Source organism: Marmota monax, unplaced genomic scaffold, assembly GCF_021218885.2.
Source record: "Marmota monax isolate L192 unplaced genomic scaffold, Marmota_monax_Labrador192_F-V1.1 WCK01_AAM20220418_F8-fsc00012, whole genome shotgun sequence".
NCBI classification, from domain to species: Eukaryota; Metazoa; Chordata; class Mammalia; order Rodentia; family Sciuridae; genus Marmota; species Marmota monax.
Window position 1 is genome coordinate 34,476,053 of NW_026695227.1, and position 14,739 is coordinate 34,490,791.

General features: G+C 54.0%; 2 protein-coding genes and 1 long non-coding RNA gene across 3 annotated transcripts in view; 2 read left to right on the forward strand and 1 right to left on the reverse strand.

The window, feature by feature from the left end:
* Positions 1-3,166: 3,166 nt before the first annotated feature.
* Hoxc4 (homeobox C4) overlaps positions 3,167-14,739 on the forward strand; it is a 60,630-nt gene continuing 49,057 nt past the window's right edge. The window contains exon 1 of the mRNA XM_046435629.2: positions 3,167-3,350. The gene's annotated coding sequence lies outside the window, so the exon portion shown is untranslated. The remainder of the gene's footprint in view (positions 3,351-14,739) is intronic.
* LOC124087039 (uncharacterized) lies at positions 7,321-8,273 on the reverse strand. The gene is made up of 2 exons (XR_006849988.2): positions 7,991-8,273; positions 7,321-7,557 (listed from the first exon to the last, which is right to left on the reverse strand). It is a non-coding gene; the product is annotated as an uncharacterized LOC124087039 (long non-coding RNA).
* Hoxc9 (homeobox C9) lies at positions 8,281-11,704 on the forward strand. Its single transcript, XM_046435635.2, has 2 exons — positions 8,281-8,999; positions 10,777-11,704. The coding sequence occupies exons 1-2, from the start codon at positions 8,462-8,464 to the stop codon at positions 11,019-11,021; spliced, it is 783 nt and encodes a 260-aa protein (XP_046291591.1). The 5' UTR covers positions 8,281-8,461; the 3' UTR covers positions 11,022-11,704.

Genomic DNA, 14,739 nt, shown 5'->3' on the forward strand with positions numbered 1-14,739 from the left:
TGTGGGGGCGGAAAGGGGGACGGGGCTGAATTTCTTCCTTCCCCAACCCCCTTCCCTTCTCCTCCGGATAGATGCAAAGCTGAATCTCCCGCCCTGCTTGCTCAGCTGATCTGTGGCTTAGGTAGTTTCATGTTGTTGGGATTGAGTTTTGAACTCGGCAACAAGAAACTGCCTGAGTTACATCAGTCGGTTTTCGTCGAGGGCCCCAACCCATCTCTCCTGCCCATTCTCTCCCCAGTGAGACTGCCCCACAGCCCCCTCCCAGATAGGGCAAAGTGGGTGCAAGCTGTGAATGGGACCGCAGGACAAGTCCGGAGAACCCTGCTTTATACTCTCCCCTCCCCAGTCTGTCCTAATCCCTGTGACTGAGGGAAAGGAGTTTTTCCTGCAGCTATTGTCTCCTGGGCCCAGCTGATGGAGACAGACAAAGAAGGTCCAGCCAATTCCAAGGAAATTCAGGAGTTTTGAGTTTGGCCTGGCGGGCCAGCTCAGTTGGACAGCAGGGTGGGGCAGAATCATTAGGGGAAAGAGGAAGGGTTTCTGGAACCAACCACTTCCAAAAGAGAAAATGCCTCTAGTTGGCTGGGGCTGGAGCTTCTCATTAGAAAAGCGAGGTGCCTGGAGGTTCTAAGAGTTGGGGAACTATGAACGACAGCCCAGCTGCCTCCTCTTCCCCTTCTATAGCTCCATCTCCAAGGGAAGAACATTTGTGGGGTGTTGGCAGGTTAGAAAAGCTACCAAGTCCAAGTAGAAGAAACCCTCACAAACACCCTACTGGGAAATATCAGGGCAAAAACCTGGCTCTGGTCTGTCTAGAAGTCTCTGCCCATAGGCCTTGGTCTGTGTATCTGTGAGTCTGTGGCTGTCAGGCAGTTACCTATCTTTTCATTCCATGGAAATGTCTGGGTGAACACAAGCTGCCAGCGCCCACCGTTACCATGTTGTTGGGAAGGTTGTTGGCTGATGCCAGTGGGAGGAGGGGAGGAGAATGGGGTAGGGGGAAATCTGAGTAATGAGAAACTTTGTAAAGCTTCCTCCACTCCTTTTGAAATGGGTTCCTCAGTTTTGGCCCTGGTTGCTAGAAAGAAGGGTCTCAAAAGAGGTTTCCTTGCCTTTGAAAAAATGGGGGAGTGGTCAGAGAGAATGGGGAGATACACCCCGGTTCTCAGAGATACTGGATAAGGGAAGCCAAAAAGAGTTTGGATTGCTAGTTCTCTTACTTTGGAATAATAATGATTATTAAAACATAAACTTTCAAATAGGGGACAAAATCATGTCTCTGTAACAAAATATGTACATAGAGTTCTATATTCTTCCAGTCATTTTGCTGAGGGGGGGCAGATATATGCACCCTTGCATGCATGTAGGTCTCTGTTTCTATCTCTCTGTCTCCTTTAGGCTCTCCCAAATCCCCTGTATTTATTTATACACATACTCATTCAGTTTTTTCTTCTCTCTTACACAAAGAGATTTATTTTGAACCTCAAGGAAACTGGAGAAAATGGAAATAGAGCCTTTCCTTCCCCCCAACTGAATCGTCAGTCTATCTTCTATCCCTTTGTGAGAGAAAAAAATTCTTCCCTTGGAGGGATGTACTCAAATCTCTATGGCTCGCAGGGAAATGGGGAGGTTTCCAGAGAGACAGGCCAGCTGGTGGGAGGCAAGCAAGGGACTCCCCTGGTTTGGGACCCTCTGGCAGCCTTTGAGTCTTTAGTCTGACCCAAGCACACAGCCGATTGGGGTAAGGGGAGTCCCAGGCTGGAGCAGGGTGCTCAAAAACGCTTGACTTGGAGATAGTGTCCCCTGATGGGCCGAAATTCACCAATGAACGACTTCTGTGATTTGGGTCCCTTTGCTCCCATTTCCATTTCAAAGCTAGTGGGCTTATATGGGGTGATCACAGAGCCAGGGGTCAATGGGTCCTCCTCCCTGGATCCCAAGAAATGGAGCAAGGTCTCATAGGGCCAAGGTGAGGGCCAGTCTGGTAATCAGAGTCCACCTCAGGGCCCTGGGACAGTGGATCATGGCTAAGGCGATGGTAATTATTTATTCGCTTCGCTGGAAGGGAGTCTTCAGAAGGAACAGCGTGAAGAGGAGGGAAAAATTATCTCTCTCGTCTGCGGATATTAAGATGGATTTTTATTTCTTAAAGGACCCTCCCCGCAGAGAGCACATAAGCGTAAACTTAATATATGCTCCTCAGCCCAACTCTAGAAATCGCAATAAAAGTTAAAACCTCCCCTACTGGTTTTTTTTAATTATGATATGAGAAAGAGGAGCAGGATTTATAGAGCTCAACTCTCCGCGTGTGAGTGTTTGAGACTTGCGGGAGAAGGCGGAAAAGGCAAGAGCTCGCCAAGGAGAGCCTTGGTCTCTCAGATATCTCGCCGGCTGCGGGGGCTCCGGCACAGCCTGACTGATCTCTGTGGCCTCCCTGAGACCTCGCCCCTGCCATCGGCCTTGCCTCCGTGCTCGCTTGGAGATGAAGGAAGCTCTTCTTGGGAACAGGTGAAGGGGGAGGCAGAAACCGGAGGCTGGGGCTACGGGTGGGAACGCCAGCTTTTCTCGGGCTTTGTGTGGGTCCCACTCAGGGGATGAGGTTTGAAGTCCTGGGCAGCGCCGCAGCCCAAGTGTAGCTCAGCTGGTGACTGGACTAGGAGGGGTGTCCGGGCAGGGTGCTAGAGCACCAACAAGGTGGATCGTGTGTGGACTTTGGCCGCAGACGGAGCAAAGTGGGCTCTAGGGCTGTGGTCTGCGGCGAGGCCGGCAACCGGATGTTGAGTCTGTAGGAAGGACCTTGAGGTCTGTTGCGTGTTTGGGCTGCCGGGGGCGGCGGCCCAGAGGGTGTGCTGCGTGCAGTGCTGGGGGCGCGGCGGTCAGTGTGGGCGAGGCAGCAGGCCCGGCACACCTCTGCGGCTTCTGGGCTGTGTCCTGGACATCTAAACGGAGGCCGACCAATGGTCAGAGCAGAAAAAATAAATGCAGTTAAAGGTCTTCCTTTTTTTTCCCCCCCATTTTCATAGAAGAGGTCCTTTCTTTTTTCTCTTTCGGAGATACCTGGATTTGGTCCAGAGCAGGTTGCCCGCGGGAGGGCCCCGCGAGCGGCAGCGCGTGAGGGAGGGAGAGAGGGAGGGAGGGCGAGATGGAGGGAGGGAGGGAAGGAGGGCGGGTGGCGACGGCTGCGGTGGCCGGGGCTTTCCTCCCCCGGCGGCGGGAGGCTGCTGCCCTGCATCTGTGGCCATGGGGAGCCGAGGAGCAGGTAACGAAGGCGCTTCCCGAGGCGGGATTGGACCAAGCCAGAGGGACCGAGTCTTCTGGGTCTCTTGCCTGAGGCCTTGGCGGGAGAGAAGGTAGGGAGATCGGCGCCCGCCAGGCCTGGCAAGGAGGCCTCGGGGAATGTTGAACCTGTATATTATTTCAGGCTCACACTCATGTTGTGAGTCTGTCCATCTCGGGAGATGCGGTTTGTCTGACTGTCTGAGAAGTCCCAAACCCTAGGCTCTCCTTCTAAAGGCTGAGACAATTCGGGAAAATTAGTCGTCGGAATGCGCACTTTCATTCATTGGATTCTCTGCAACTCAGCAGGGCGGGTTACGGCGCCCCCAACTTGGAAGGGAGCTTTCCCCTGGTTTCTTGATGCGGAGTCTTCTTGCTCTCCCCGCCATGGGCTGAGTTTCTGGCTCCAGGTTCGTTGAGTCGCCCTGAGGTTTGAGGCTAAGACAGCTCCCAGTCGGGCAGGGAGGGCGGGGGAGAGACCAGAGGCTCTAGCCCCTTAATTGTACTTCGGGCCGGTATTGTCTCTCCTTTCGCTACCTCGGCTTCCTCAGTCTGGGCTCCAAAGTCACTGCAAATTTCTTTGCGACACATACATCACACAAAAGATCAGGTAACAACGCGCTCAGGGCCACTGGGGCACCAGGCAGAGGGCAGCCCTAGCTCTGGGGCGGCTCCCCCTCCAGCCACTCCCCAGGCTGGAAAACCAGAACGTGTTGGGGGAGCCGGAAATAGCCCCGTTTGCTGCGGAGCGGCAGGGTGGGGGCGTCAGCGGGAATGCAGGCCGGGCGGCAGGCCGTGGCGTTGAGAGGGCCACGTTCACAGGCCCTGGGGATTTCACTCCTGCTGGGCTTGGGGGCCTGACTCCGGGTGTGCAGGGATCCGAGATACCCACCTGGGATGGGGGCAGGACGCGGGTCTCCTCGCGGCAGGCGAAGAGGACTCAGTTTCTGCTTCCAGCGCAGGCAGGCCTTAGCTAGGAGGAGTTGTGTGGGGGTGTGTTTTTCCCAACAAAGAGGGATCAGAAAAGAAGGGGGGGAAAATAGAAGGGAACCCGGGAGGGGGCGGGGAGGGGAGAGGACAGCTGAGAGGTGAAATGAGCCCATTTCAGGGGCAGAAGGAAAATGAAAGCAAATGGAGCAAGGCCTTCGCCGCGCAGGGCCGGTACTAAGGAGCGGTGAGCGGGCTCCCTGCCTGCCGCGGCTGGGATGGCCCATTGGGGGCATAGGGAAAAGCCTGTTTTAAATTTAATCCGAACTTGACGGTGTGGATTGAACCGGAGGGAATTTAAATCACTGAAAGGGAGACGCGGGACAGGGGGGAGGGGATGACTCTAACCTGTCTGTCTGTCCTTCCCACGGTGCTAGCTTGATTGTGGTCTCAGCTGCCCAGGTTTGAGGTGATAGAGTAAGCATGCCCCTCCCCCTTAAGGAACTCTCCTGTGCCCAGTGAAATCTTTGTGGGGGGGAGGAGAAGAATGTTAAGCAATCTAAGTGAATTCACAGAACTGCTAGCTATAACTGGGTCCCCTCTGCACACACCAACAGGGACTCTCAGCTGCCCCCAAGTCTCTCAAATTGTCCCAGCAGTGCTAAGGAAAATTGAAGGGAGTGGTGTGGGTGAGAGGGAGCCTTGAAATATGGTGGAAGATTCAGCAGGAGTAACTGAACCCCAGTAAGATAACCCCGTCCTTCTTGGTGCCCCCATATCCTTGTGCCCCCCACACCTATAAGCCTGGGTTTAGGGGAAGTCTAAAAGCCTGCTTGAAAGCCCTGACCTGCCATCCTGTCTCCAAATGTGGCAAAAAGGGGTTGCAACTCACAATGTAGTTGTGGAACCTGTCTTACTTGGGTCTACTGGACTTCAAGACTCCCAGGCTCTCCAAGGCCTCCCCACGGCTGCCTCTCTCTGAGAGGCATAGGGAAAATGGGACATTGGCCAGGAGGGCGCTGTGGGCAAGGCCTGCTTCCTGATCCACAGCTGTGCCTGTGACTTAGTGGGGAGGGTTGGAGTTCCTGCTCCCAAAAGCAAAGGCAAGGCAACAATCCCCCTTGGTTTCCTGGGGGATTTAATGGGCAGCAAAGATCCCTGGATGGTGATCCTGACGCCTGACTGCTGCAGACTCCGCAGGGTAGGCAGGCCAGTGCTCAGGCAGCTCAAGAGTTGAAAAGAAGTCTGTGTTCAAAGGGGATAGGAAAGAAGGGGGCGTCTCTTTATAGCCATGATGTCCAGTTGAGGGGCTCTCCCAAAGAGCAGAAGTCCATAGGAGAGGATCTTTAAAGACTCTTTCCTGCAGGAAAGCTGGGGTTGGGGCAGAGAGGCCCTGTTGCCTGGCGAAAACGCAATGGAGGAGCAGGCATGAAAGCTCTTTCTCCTTCTGTTTCTTCGCTCCTTGACCAGAGCATGGCTCAGCCTCCAGTCGCCTGGGAGGCTGCCTGGGCCAATATGAGATTCTGTATTCCGGAGGCTTAGTGTACCCACCGGAGCTGGTCCCCCAGGAGGGGCAGGAGAAGAGGCCTCTTCCTCCTTTGTGTCCAGACAGAAGTGGCTGCTGCGCCCGGAGTCGGTCCCACTGCAAAGGCCCGGCAAGCAAGCGGACTGCACAATGCCACGGCTGCTCCGTCAGCTCTCGCCCTGCCCCGTCCTGCCTGCCTGCCTGCCTGCTTATCACTGCCCTTCTTTGGGCTAGCTATCTGTATGCCTTCCTTTCCCTCCTCTCTTTTCAGCTTACTTTCCTTCCTTTCTTCTCCCCCACCTCTTTTCTTTTTATCCTAATCCTCTGTTTCCTTCTTTCCTTTCTTGGGCCTGGCGCCTTGTTTCAGTTGGTCTGTTTTAGGCTGTCTGGGTCTCAGTCTCTCTCAGGCTCTGTCCCCTGGTGTCCTCTTGGTCGCAGTCTGGCCCGGGGCCCCGCTGAAGGCTAAATGTCTCTGCTTATCGCTGCCAGCAGCCGCCCAAGAGCCAGGCCGGTCCCCAGTCACCAAGGGCTGGGGGAGGTGCTGACTGCACTGGGGATTTGGAGAAAGCCTCCGCAGAAGGACTGGAACCTTCCGTCTTTTCCTTGAACTAGTGAGGAAGATTTTTGATTGACAGCTAACCCGACTCCATCAAGGCCAAAGAGATTTTCTGTCTTGTTGTAATTTAGGTTTCCCAGCCAATCCAGATGGAGGGAGAAGACAGTAGGAGCTGAGGGGGACAAGGCTGCAGACCCCCGTTGCCTCTCCCCAGTCAGATTATTTCCCTCATGTCCTCTGTGCATTGAAATCCCAGCCCCGGTAGACCGAAATGGAAAGAACTGAAGAGGGGGAGGAGCAGGGACTGGGGAGAGGACCTATGGAGCTGGGGTCCGAGCTGGGAGCTGCAGCTGTGCCCTCCCCCCAACTTTCCACGCCACCAAATACACCTAATACACTCTCCAGCCCTTCTATCACCCCAGAGGAGATAGAGCAATCCAGATACATGAGAAATCCAGCACTCACCCCCACCCCTGGCATTTGGTCCCCTCCTGGGGATAGAAGAGGGAAAGCAGGGCAAGCATGGATGGATCTGGGAAGCCTCCTTCCCTGCTGCCTTCAGAGCCAGCATCTCAGCCCCAGCTCCTGCCTATTTCCCCTTGAGCACACTGAGACTCTTCCCTCTGACCCTGAAATTGCACCCTTCCTTCAAATTCACTCTGCCCTGCCTAGGTGCACCACCTCTAGGGATAATCACCTGTCCTTCTCCTGCCCCCAATCTCCCTACCCCCTCTTGCACACACACTGAGGGTTTTCTGATTGCCTAATGCCCTCCCCCTTACTAAGCCACCATGGGACAGTCTGATGTAAAGCCTAGGGCTGTGCAGTGAACCCAAAATTTAAGGAGGGTAGCAACCAACTATTGGGGGGTTAATCCAAGTTCTCTGATATTCACCTACAATCGCACTGCCCCCTCCAGATTTCCTACATCCGACCCCAAAGAAATTGCTTTCTCCCATCCCTCTGTTGCTTTTTTCCCATTCCAAAAACAGCCTACAATTTTATTTAATGAAAGACACATTTATGAACAATCAAATGATCCTCATAAAATTTTTATTGAAGGACGTAAAAACAAGCTACTTGCCCACGACCGAGGTCGCTCTCTCGCCTTGCCCGTTCTCACCCTGGCTCTCTGCAGACAGAACCAGTGAGTGACTTCTTTTGGGGGGTAGGGTGATGCATAGATGAAGTTGGGGGCAAAAGAGTGTGAGCAGGCAGACGGGATGGGGATGCCCCACTTAAGTTGTGTAGATCTCTCCTCCACTTCTTCAAGCTGGCAAAGAAACATAAATAGATACAGACAATAAATTTAAAATAAAGGCGCTTGTATATCTGTGCCAAAGCGAAGACTTCCAAGGCTGATGATAAAGGTGTATGAGATTCCGAAGTTCTTCCCCTCCCACCCGCAGATCATCTTCCCTAAGCTTCCCCTACCCTAGATTTGGGGGCTGAGTTGGCCAGTGGCAGAAGGATGCTCCCCTTTCCCTCCTTCCCTCCCTCCACCCCAGCTTCTCCAGTCCCCTCCCACCCTCCCTCCCTCACTGCTGCTGCTCCTGAAAGAAATACATACATACACACTATTTAAAAACGCATTTTTAAAAGCCACGTTCCGAACTGACAATCGCTGATCTAGGCTTGCTCAGAGACTGCGGGAGCGTCGGGGCCGACAGAGACAGATTACGTCAAGAAATAGTTCCTCCACCTACCTCCACCGGCCTCCACGCCCCTATGGGGCTCCTGCGCCCAGCTCAACCCTGGGGGTCCGGGAACCCTTGCTTCGGGGATTGGTATTTTCACCCCATTAAAAAATCCTCATGGTTGGAGAGAGCCATCTGTTTATGAGCGGACATGGGCAAGGGGGGGGTTCTCTGATTATCAGCGATCCTGCGGGGGGGCCGGCGCCTGGAGTCCAGAGCTGCGGACCCCCAGGAAAACGCAGGTCGCGGGGATCAGCAGAGAGAGGGGGTGGGAGGGGGGGAAAGCAAGGGAAAAAAAAGCCCCTGCGCATTGATCCGCGCCGTATTTTTGGGTAAATACGATCACGTGGGGGCTGGGGAACCAATGAGCTGCCGGGAAAAGGCTGGAAAAATAATTACCTGCCTTGATTGTTCTGTGAGCAGATAAAAAGTACATATACAGTTCATACAATAATCTTATGTATGTAAAACCCTGTTACGATGTCGGCGACGGGGCCCATCAGTAACTATTACGTGGACTCGCTCATCTCTCACGACAATGAAGACCTCCTAGCGTCCAGGTTTCCGGCCACAGGGGCTCACCCCGCCGCCGCCAGACCCAGCGGTTTGGTGCCGGACTGTAGCGATTTTCCGTCCTGTAGCTTCGCGCCCAAGCCGGCAGTGTTCAGCACGTCGTGGGCGCCCGTGCCCTCGCAGTCGTCCGTGGTATATCACCCGTACGGCCCCCAGCCCCACCTCGGCGCCGACACGCGCTACATGCGGACTTGGCTCGAGCCGCTGTCCGGCGCCGTCTCCTTCCCCAGCTTCCCGGCCGGGGGCCGTCACTACGCCCTCAAGCCGGACGCCTACCCCGGGCGCCGCGCCGACTGCGGCCCGGGAGACGGCCGCAGCTACCCGGACTACATGTACGGTTCGCCCGGGGAGCTGCGCGACCGCGCCCCGCAGACACTGCCCTCGCCCGAGGCGGACGCACTCGCCGGCAGCAAGCACAAAGAGGAGAAGGCCGACCTGGACCCCAGTAAGTTGGGAGCAATTTTCCTTTACAACCGGCGCGGGAGGGGAGGGGAGGACAGGCGGGGGGAGCCGAATTACAGCCCCTCCGAGCGATCCAGGGAGCGCGGGAGAGGGGCGAGGGCGAGGGGGCGAGGACTCAATAAAAGCGAATTACCTTGGGGAGCTTTCAGGGAAAGGAAGGTCTGAGAAGGGGGCCCAGGGAGCCAGGTTGGGAAAGGGTCGAAGGGGGACTCCTCTCCCAGAGGCTGACTTGATGAAAGCGACCCCTGCCCTCTCCCTGCCCAGGCTTTTTGGCTCAATCGCCACTTTCCAAGAAATGCAGACAGGGCCAGGGGCTGGGCTGGGGGGCGAGAGTCATTTTATGGTTTGAGATGGGACAGGGGAGAGGTGAGGAGAACACTAGGGGTAGAGAGGAAATACCCCTGGGAGAAAAATCACCCTTGCCTTCCAGTCAGCATGGGAATTCTCACCCCAGTATGGATTCATAAAAACAGAAGGTTCATTGCCCTCCCCCAAGAACATTGGTTGAGGGGTCTTCGGGGATTTTGCAGCCTGGAATCTTGGAGAGATCAAGACTTCCAGAAGGAACTGGGGAGAGAAGTAGGGTCTGAGTCTCCTTAAACTTGAGAACCCTCTTGTGAGGGTTTACAGGAGAAAGGGTAGAGAATGGGTGTCAGGGATGTGAAATGGGGAAGGCATCTCCCCAGATTAGAGAATTTCTCTCTCTCTCTCTCTCTCTCTCTCTCTCTCTCTCTCTCTCTCTCTCTCTCACACACACACACACACACACTCACACACACACTCACACACACACTCACACTCTTAGGCTCCTATCAAGGAGATAGGAACCTTCAGAGTATTGCAAAAGAGGTCTGGCTGGGATAGGTGGGGGGGCAGGTGGGAACTGCAGGGCCAGAGAAAGGGGAAATAAGGAGAAACAGCAGGAGAGGGGGTGCAGTCCCCTGGGTGTGAGGAAGTGTCTGGGGGAGTCCCAGGAGGGGGCTGCAGGAAATCTTTTTCTCTATCCCCATAAGGGGCCAGGGCCTAATTATACCCCTCTGAAGGCTTCCCTCCCTGCCCTTAGCTACTCCCATAAACCTGAAATTGGAGGCTTGGCTCCTGCATAGCCTGTCCTGGGGCTGGCAAGAGGGGGACACTGGAGGCCAAGCTATAGGGGAGTCTGTCCCCAAGTCCAGCAGCTCTCTGGAGAGAGGAGAAAGACTTTCCCCATCTCAGCATCGTCCTGAGAATTCGCCTCAGCAGGGTTGAACTCTGAGCGGGAGACAGGCACTGGAGAGAGTGGTGAGGGGTTTAGGGACTCTCAGGGTCAGGAAGCAGAAGTGCTGAAATTTCAGGACTTGGTCGTGGGCTGGGAGGATGGGAGGGGGCAGAGGAGGAGGGAGGTGGGGAGGAGAGAGACCTTGCTATAAAAATAAAAAACAAGAGAGAGAAGCGTTTATGGGCCTATGAAACGGTTGGGAATTTGGACTTTTTATGAGGATATTCTCGAATTACTACTCTTGAAGCTGAGGACCAGACTGTAGGGGCTTTGATAGCCTCGGATTTCCTACAGTTTTAGGTGCTGGAAACTAAAGAGGGAGGGGAGATGGGAGGGGGCAAAATGCAAAAGGAGGAAGGAGGTAAATTCCTAAGGCAAAACGTGTCCAAATTCAGGTTCAATTATTGGATTTGGGGAGCCTGGCTAAGCCTGGGGTTGGGGTGGCAGAGGTCCTGGGCTGGAAAGGGGCTCCACTGACCCCTGCCTGTGTTTGGCCCTCCAGGCAACCCCGTGGCCAACTGGATCCACGCCCGTTCCACGAGGAAGAAGCGCTGCCCCTACACCAAGTACCAGACGCTGGAACTGGAGAAGGAGTTTCTCTTCAATATGTATTTAACCAGGGACCGTCGGTACGAGGTGGCCCGGGTTCTCAATCTCACTGAGCGGCAGGTCAAAATCTGGTTTCAGAACCGGAGGATGAAGATGAAAAAGATGAATAAAGAGAAAACCGACAAGGAGCAATCCTAAACCCTGCCCCAGCCTGCTGCCTCAGCACAGCCAAGGGAAAAACAGAAACCCCACAAAAATACCCCAACCCAGGCGGGAGAAAGAAAGCACGAAAAGAAAAGGAAGGAGCAAGATAGAGAAAAGCCAATCAGCTTAAAAAAGGAAAAAAAAAAAAAAGGGAAAAAGGAAAACTCGCGATTTGGGAGGGTTAAGTGTTGAGAAATTGGTGTTTTAGAGTTAGTTCTACCCAGCGATAAAGAGGCAGAAGAGAAACTGAATTCTCTTCCCCCCAGCGCAACAGAAATAAATGACACACACAAATGTGATTTTTTTCCTCCTTTCTTCAGAGAAGCCAGTACTTGAATTGCTATATTTCTATTTTTTCCTGTATCATATTTGATCTGGGCGATCCCTTCCCAGGCCTGGGGCATTCTGTGTGCAGATTTTGTACAAAAAAAAAAAAAAAAGACACACACACATACATACACACACACAACAATGATTCCCAACCCAGGAGCTGAGGGGCCAGGACGCGCAGGCTGGGTCGGGCGGCGCAGGCCGGCGCCTCAAGCGTGTATATAGCAGCGTTTCCTCTCACCCTCAGCGTCTGTCCCCAGCGTCGGTCCTGTAATGTGCTTCTGTTTGTTATGGTAGAACAGCTCTGTGTTAATATATCCAAGTTGCTTTAAAAACCAGAAACCCAACTGCATCCAGTTCTCGTTATTTCTTCTCCCTGTGGCTACCAGGCTAATGTTGTGAAGGAGGCAAGTGCTCAGATCCTCTAGGGGAGGCTGGCTACCTCGGAGGGGCAAATGCCAGTGGCTTCTCTGGGGCAGGGCAGGGTGGGGGTGGGGGTTCCAGGGGAGCAGTGGAAGCTGCTGAGGCAGAGGCCTGGCTGGTGCCTGCCCCAGCCTACAAGTTTCCTGGTGGCTAGATGGGGGGGGGGGGACACACAGCATGAATGGCTTTCCCTGGCTGTAATTAATTGTAATAATTTACGAGTACATGAGATCGTAGAGGAGAGATAGGTGAAGATGAAAGTTGGGTGCTGGGTGAGGGCCCAGGCTGGATTCTTGCCCAGCTGCATTGGTGCTTTGGTGTTTTCAGGGATGACTAGGAAAAGAAGGCTGACGGGGGATGTTCGGCTAGGAGGAAGACCAGACAGGCCTCAGGGAGCAGGACAAGCATTGGGGACTGCATTGAGAGAGAGAACAAAATGGAGAGAGAAAGAGGAGAAGGAGGAAGGGCTGGAAGGAGAAATGAAAGAAGGGAAAAAGGAAAGAGAGGAGGAGGAAGGAAAGAGGAGAGGAAGAAGATGACAAAGCCAATATAATCAGAATTAGATTTACTTTCTACTTCTCAATCATTATGCTCTCCTCTCCTCCTAGTTCTCTTGTCAGTCTCTCCCTCTTTCTGGTGTTGAGTTGGCATGTTGGTCTGGGAGTAACCAGGGTCATGCTAAGCAGCTGCAGCACTCCTAGGGCTTGGTGAGGCCCAAGGAAGCTGGTTAGAGTTTAGCCATGAGTGGGGTGCTCCCTGGTGGCTGTGAGACCCCAAGCACAAAGGTGAGGGTGTGTGTGTAACAGCCTAGTGGGGCTGGTTGACTGAGCTGCACCCCAGAGCGCCTTCCCTAAAACCAGCAGTTTTCATCTGCTAATCAGAAGCAGACACAAGCTGCTGGGTATATGCCTGGGCCCTGGGCGCCCCCTTTCTCGGAAATCCCCCAATCTGGAAACTATTACAATCAGACTGCTTGAAATATAGCCCTTTAATATCTCAGGCTGCCCATTTTGCTGAGGATGCAGGGTGTTGCTCTGAATATTTGGAGGATACCACCATAAAAGACAATAATTGGGGGTCCCAGTCCATATGCTGCTTCCCCCAAAGCATCACCTCACAGGACTGTTGATACACTTGTAGGGACCAGTCTCTACTTAATTATTTGAATCTCTTACCCACTCCTTCCATTAAACATTCCAATTTTGAGGTCTGGAGGAAAGTGGAAAGGGGTGAAAATTTTGTTGTGGTAATATTTTGGGGAACAATCAAGTTGCAACAAGCGATTTAGTTGTTGTTGAAGTATTTGCTCCTCTTTCCTGCTTAGGAGACCTCCTCCCCAATTCCAGAAGCATTGTTTTCTTGCTATTTTGGAAAGGTTTTCTCACTTTCTCACTTCTCCCTTTGGCCCTCTGCTGTTCTGTAACCCTGGCCTCAGTTCCTCACTTGATGGAAGCCAAGACACCCCTTTCTCCCTCATTTGAGACCGCTGGGATGAGGGCTTCTCTCCCAACCCGAGCTCGGCGGTGTTTCCGGGCTTCCACCCCGCCCCTGCTCGAAGGCCCTGTCGCCTCCCCTCGGCGTCCATCAGCTCGGCCTGCTTCCTGCAGCCTGCCCGCCAGAGCCGGCCTTGCTGCGGGCAGGAAGGAGGGCTGCAGGGCTGGAAGACCCTGAGGAGCGCTTGGGATTCAGAACAGGCCCATCGCCCGGTTCAATATACAATCCCAGCCCAGCCTTCAGCCTGCAGGTCAGGAATGGATTCGATTTTTATTCATTATCACTTATTAATTAAAACAACACGACACACTTCTGGGGAAATAAATGAAAGCTGGCGGTGGAGAGAGAGGTTAGCAAATGCCCTCCTTCCCTAATCTTCCCCTCCCACCTCTCCTCTGCTCCTTTGTCAGAAATCACAAAACCCTAAAGGTTGTTCCACTTGGGAAGGCAGCGGATAGGTACATTTCCGCAGCCCCGAAATGCCACTTTTATGGCGCTGTTTGTCTCCCTGCTCTGGGTTCTGAATGGGGCCGAACAAAACAGCAGCGCAGAGCTGGCTAGACGTCTGGGCTTAATTGTTTTATGGTTTAAATAAGGTGGACACTCTTTCCTTTGAAATCGGATTATAGGAATGTTTTGTCTATGGCCCACGGAGAACAGGACCTCACTGGCTGGGAGGGAGAGGTGGAGAAAGCGCGCGCGCGCGCGCGAGGGATGGGCTACAAACCAGGGGGCAAACAGCCTGGAGAAGTCATAGCCCACCCTAAAATCCTACAGGCGGCGGCAGAATAGACCCTGCGGGTCCAGCATCAGGATAAGAGGAAGGAGGAGTTTAGGGTGCGCGCTGCGGACAGGAGGTCCCGGGAGCTTCGGTTCGTGCATCCGCGTGCGCGGAGGTTTTCCGAGGTCAGAAATGCGCCTGAATGGTGTTGCGGGGCTCGGGGGGGCGGGGTGGAGGGCGGGGAGAATAGCTACAGTTTCTTTGCACAACGTCTCTTAATGCAAGAAAAGAGGGTAACAAAAAGAGAACAGTTTGTAACCTTTCACAAGGTTTATTTCAAGAACTTAGAAAACAAAAGAACAGCAGTCCCGAGGCAACACCCTTCCGGGGAATCCCTTTCTTTTGCACCCAATTGGAGCCTCCTTCCTTCCACTTCCCACCTTTGGGCCAAGCCTAGGACCTCCGTTGGCTTTTTGCCGGCCGGACTGCATTAGAGCAAATGGACGCGAGGTGGCGCTGTTGCTCAATGTTAGAGGCGGCGGTGCCCCCCGACCTGCCTGGCCACACTGACATTTGAGGCCTGGCCCAGGGCCGCGGCGAGAAGGCCCCGCGCCTCTGCCCGGCCCGGCCCCACTGGCTCTGAGCAAATCAATCCTCTCACCTGCGAGGTGTAAATAATTCACGAGTGGCAGCGGGAGATGGACCCTCGCTCTGGCAGGGGGCTCGTGAGGCGCAGGAGGGTAG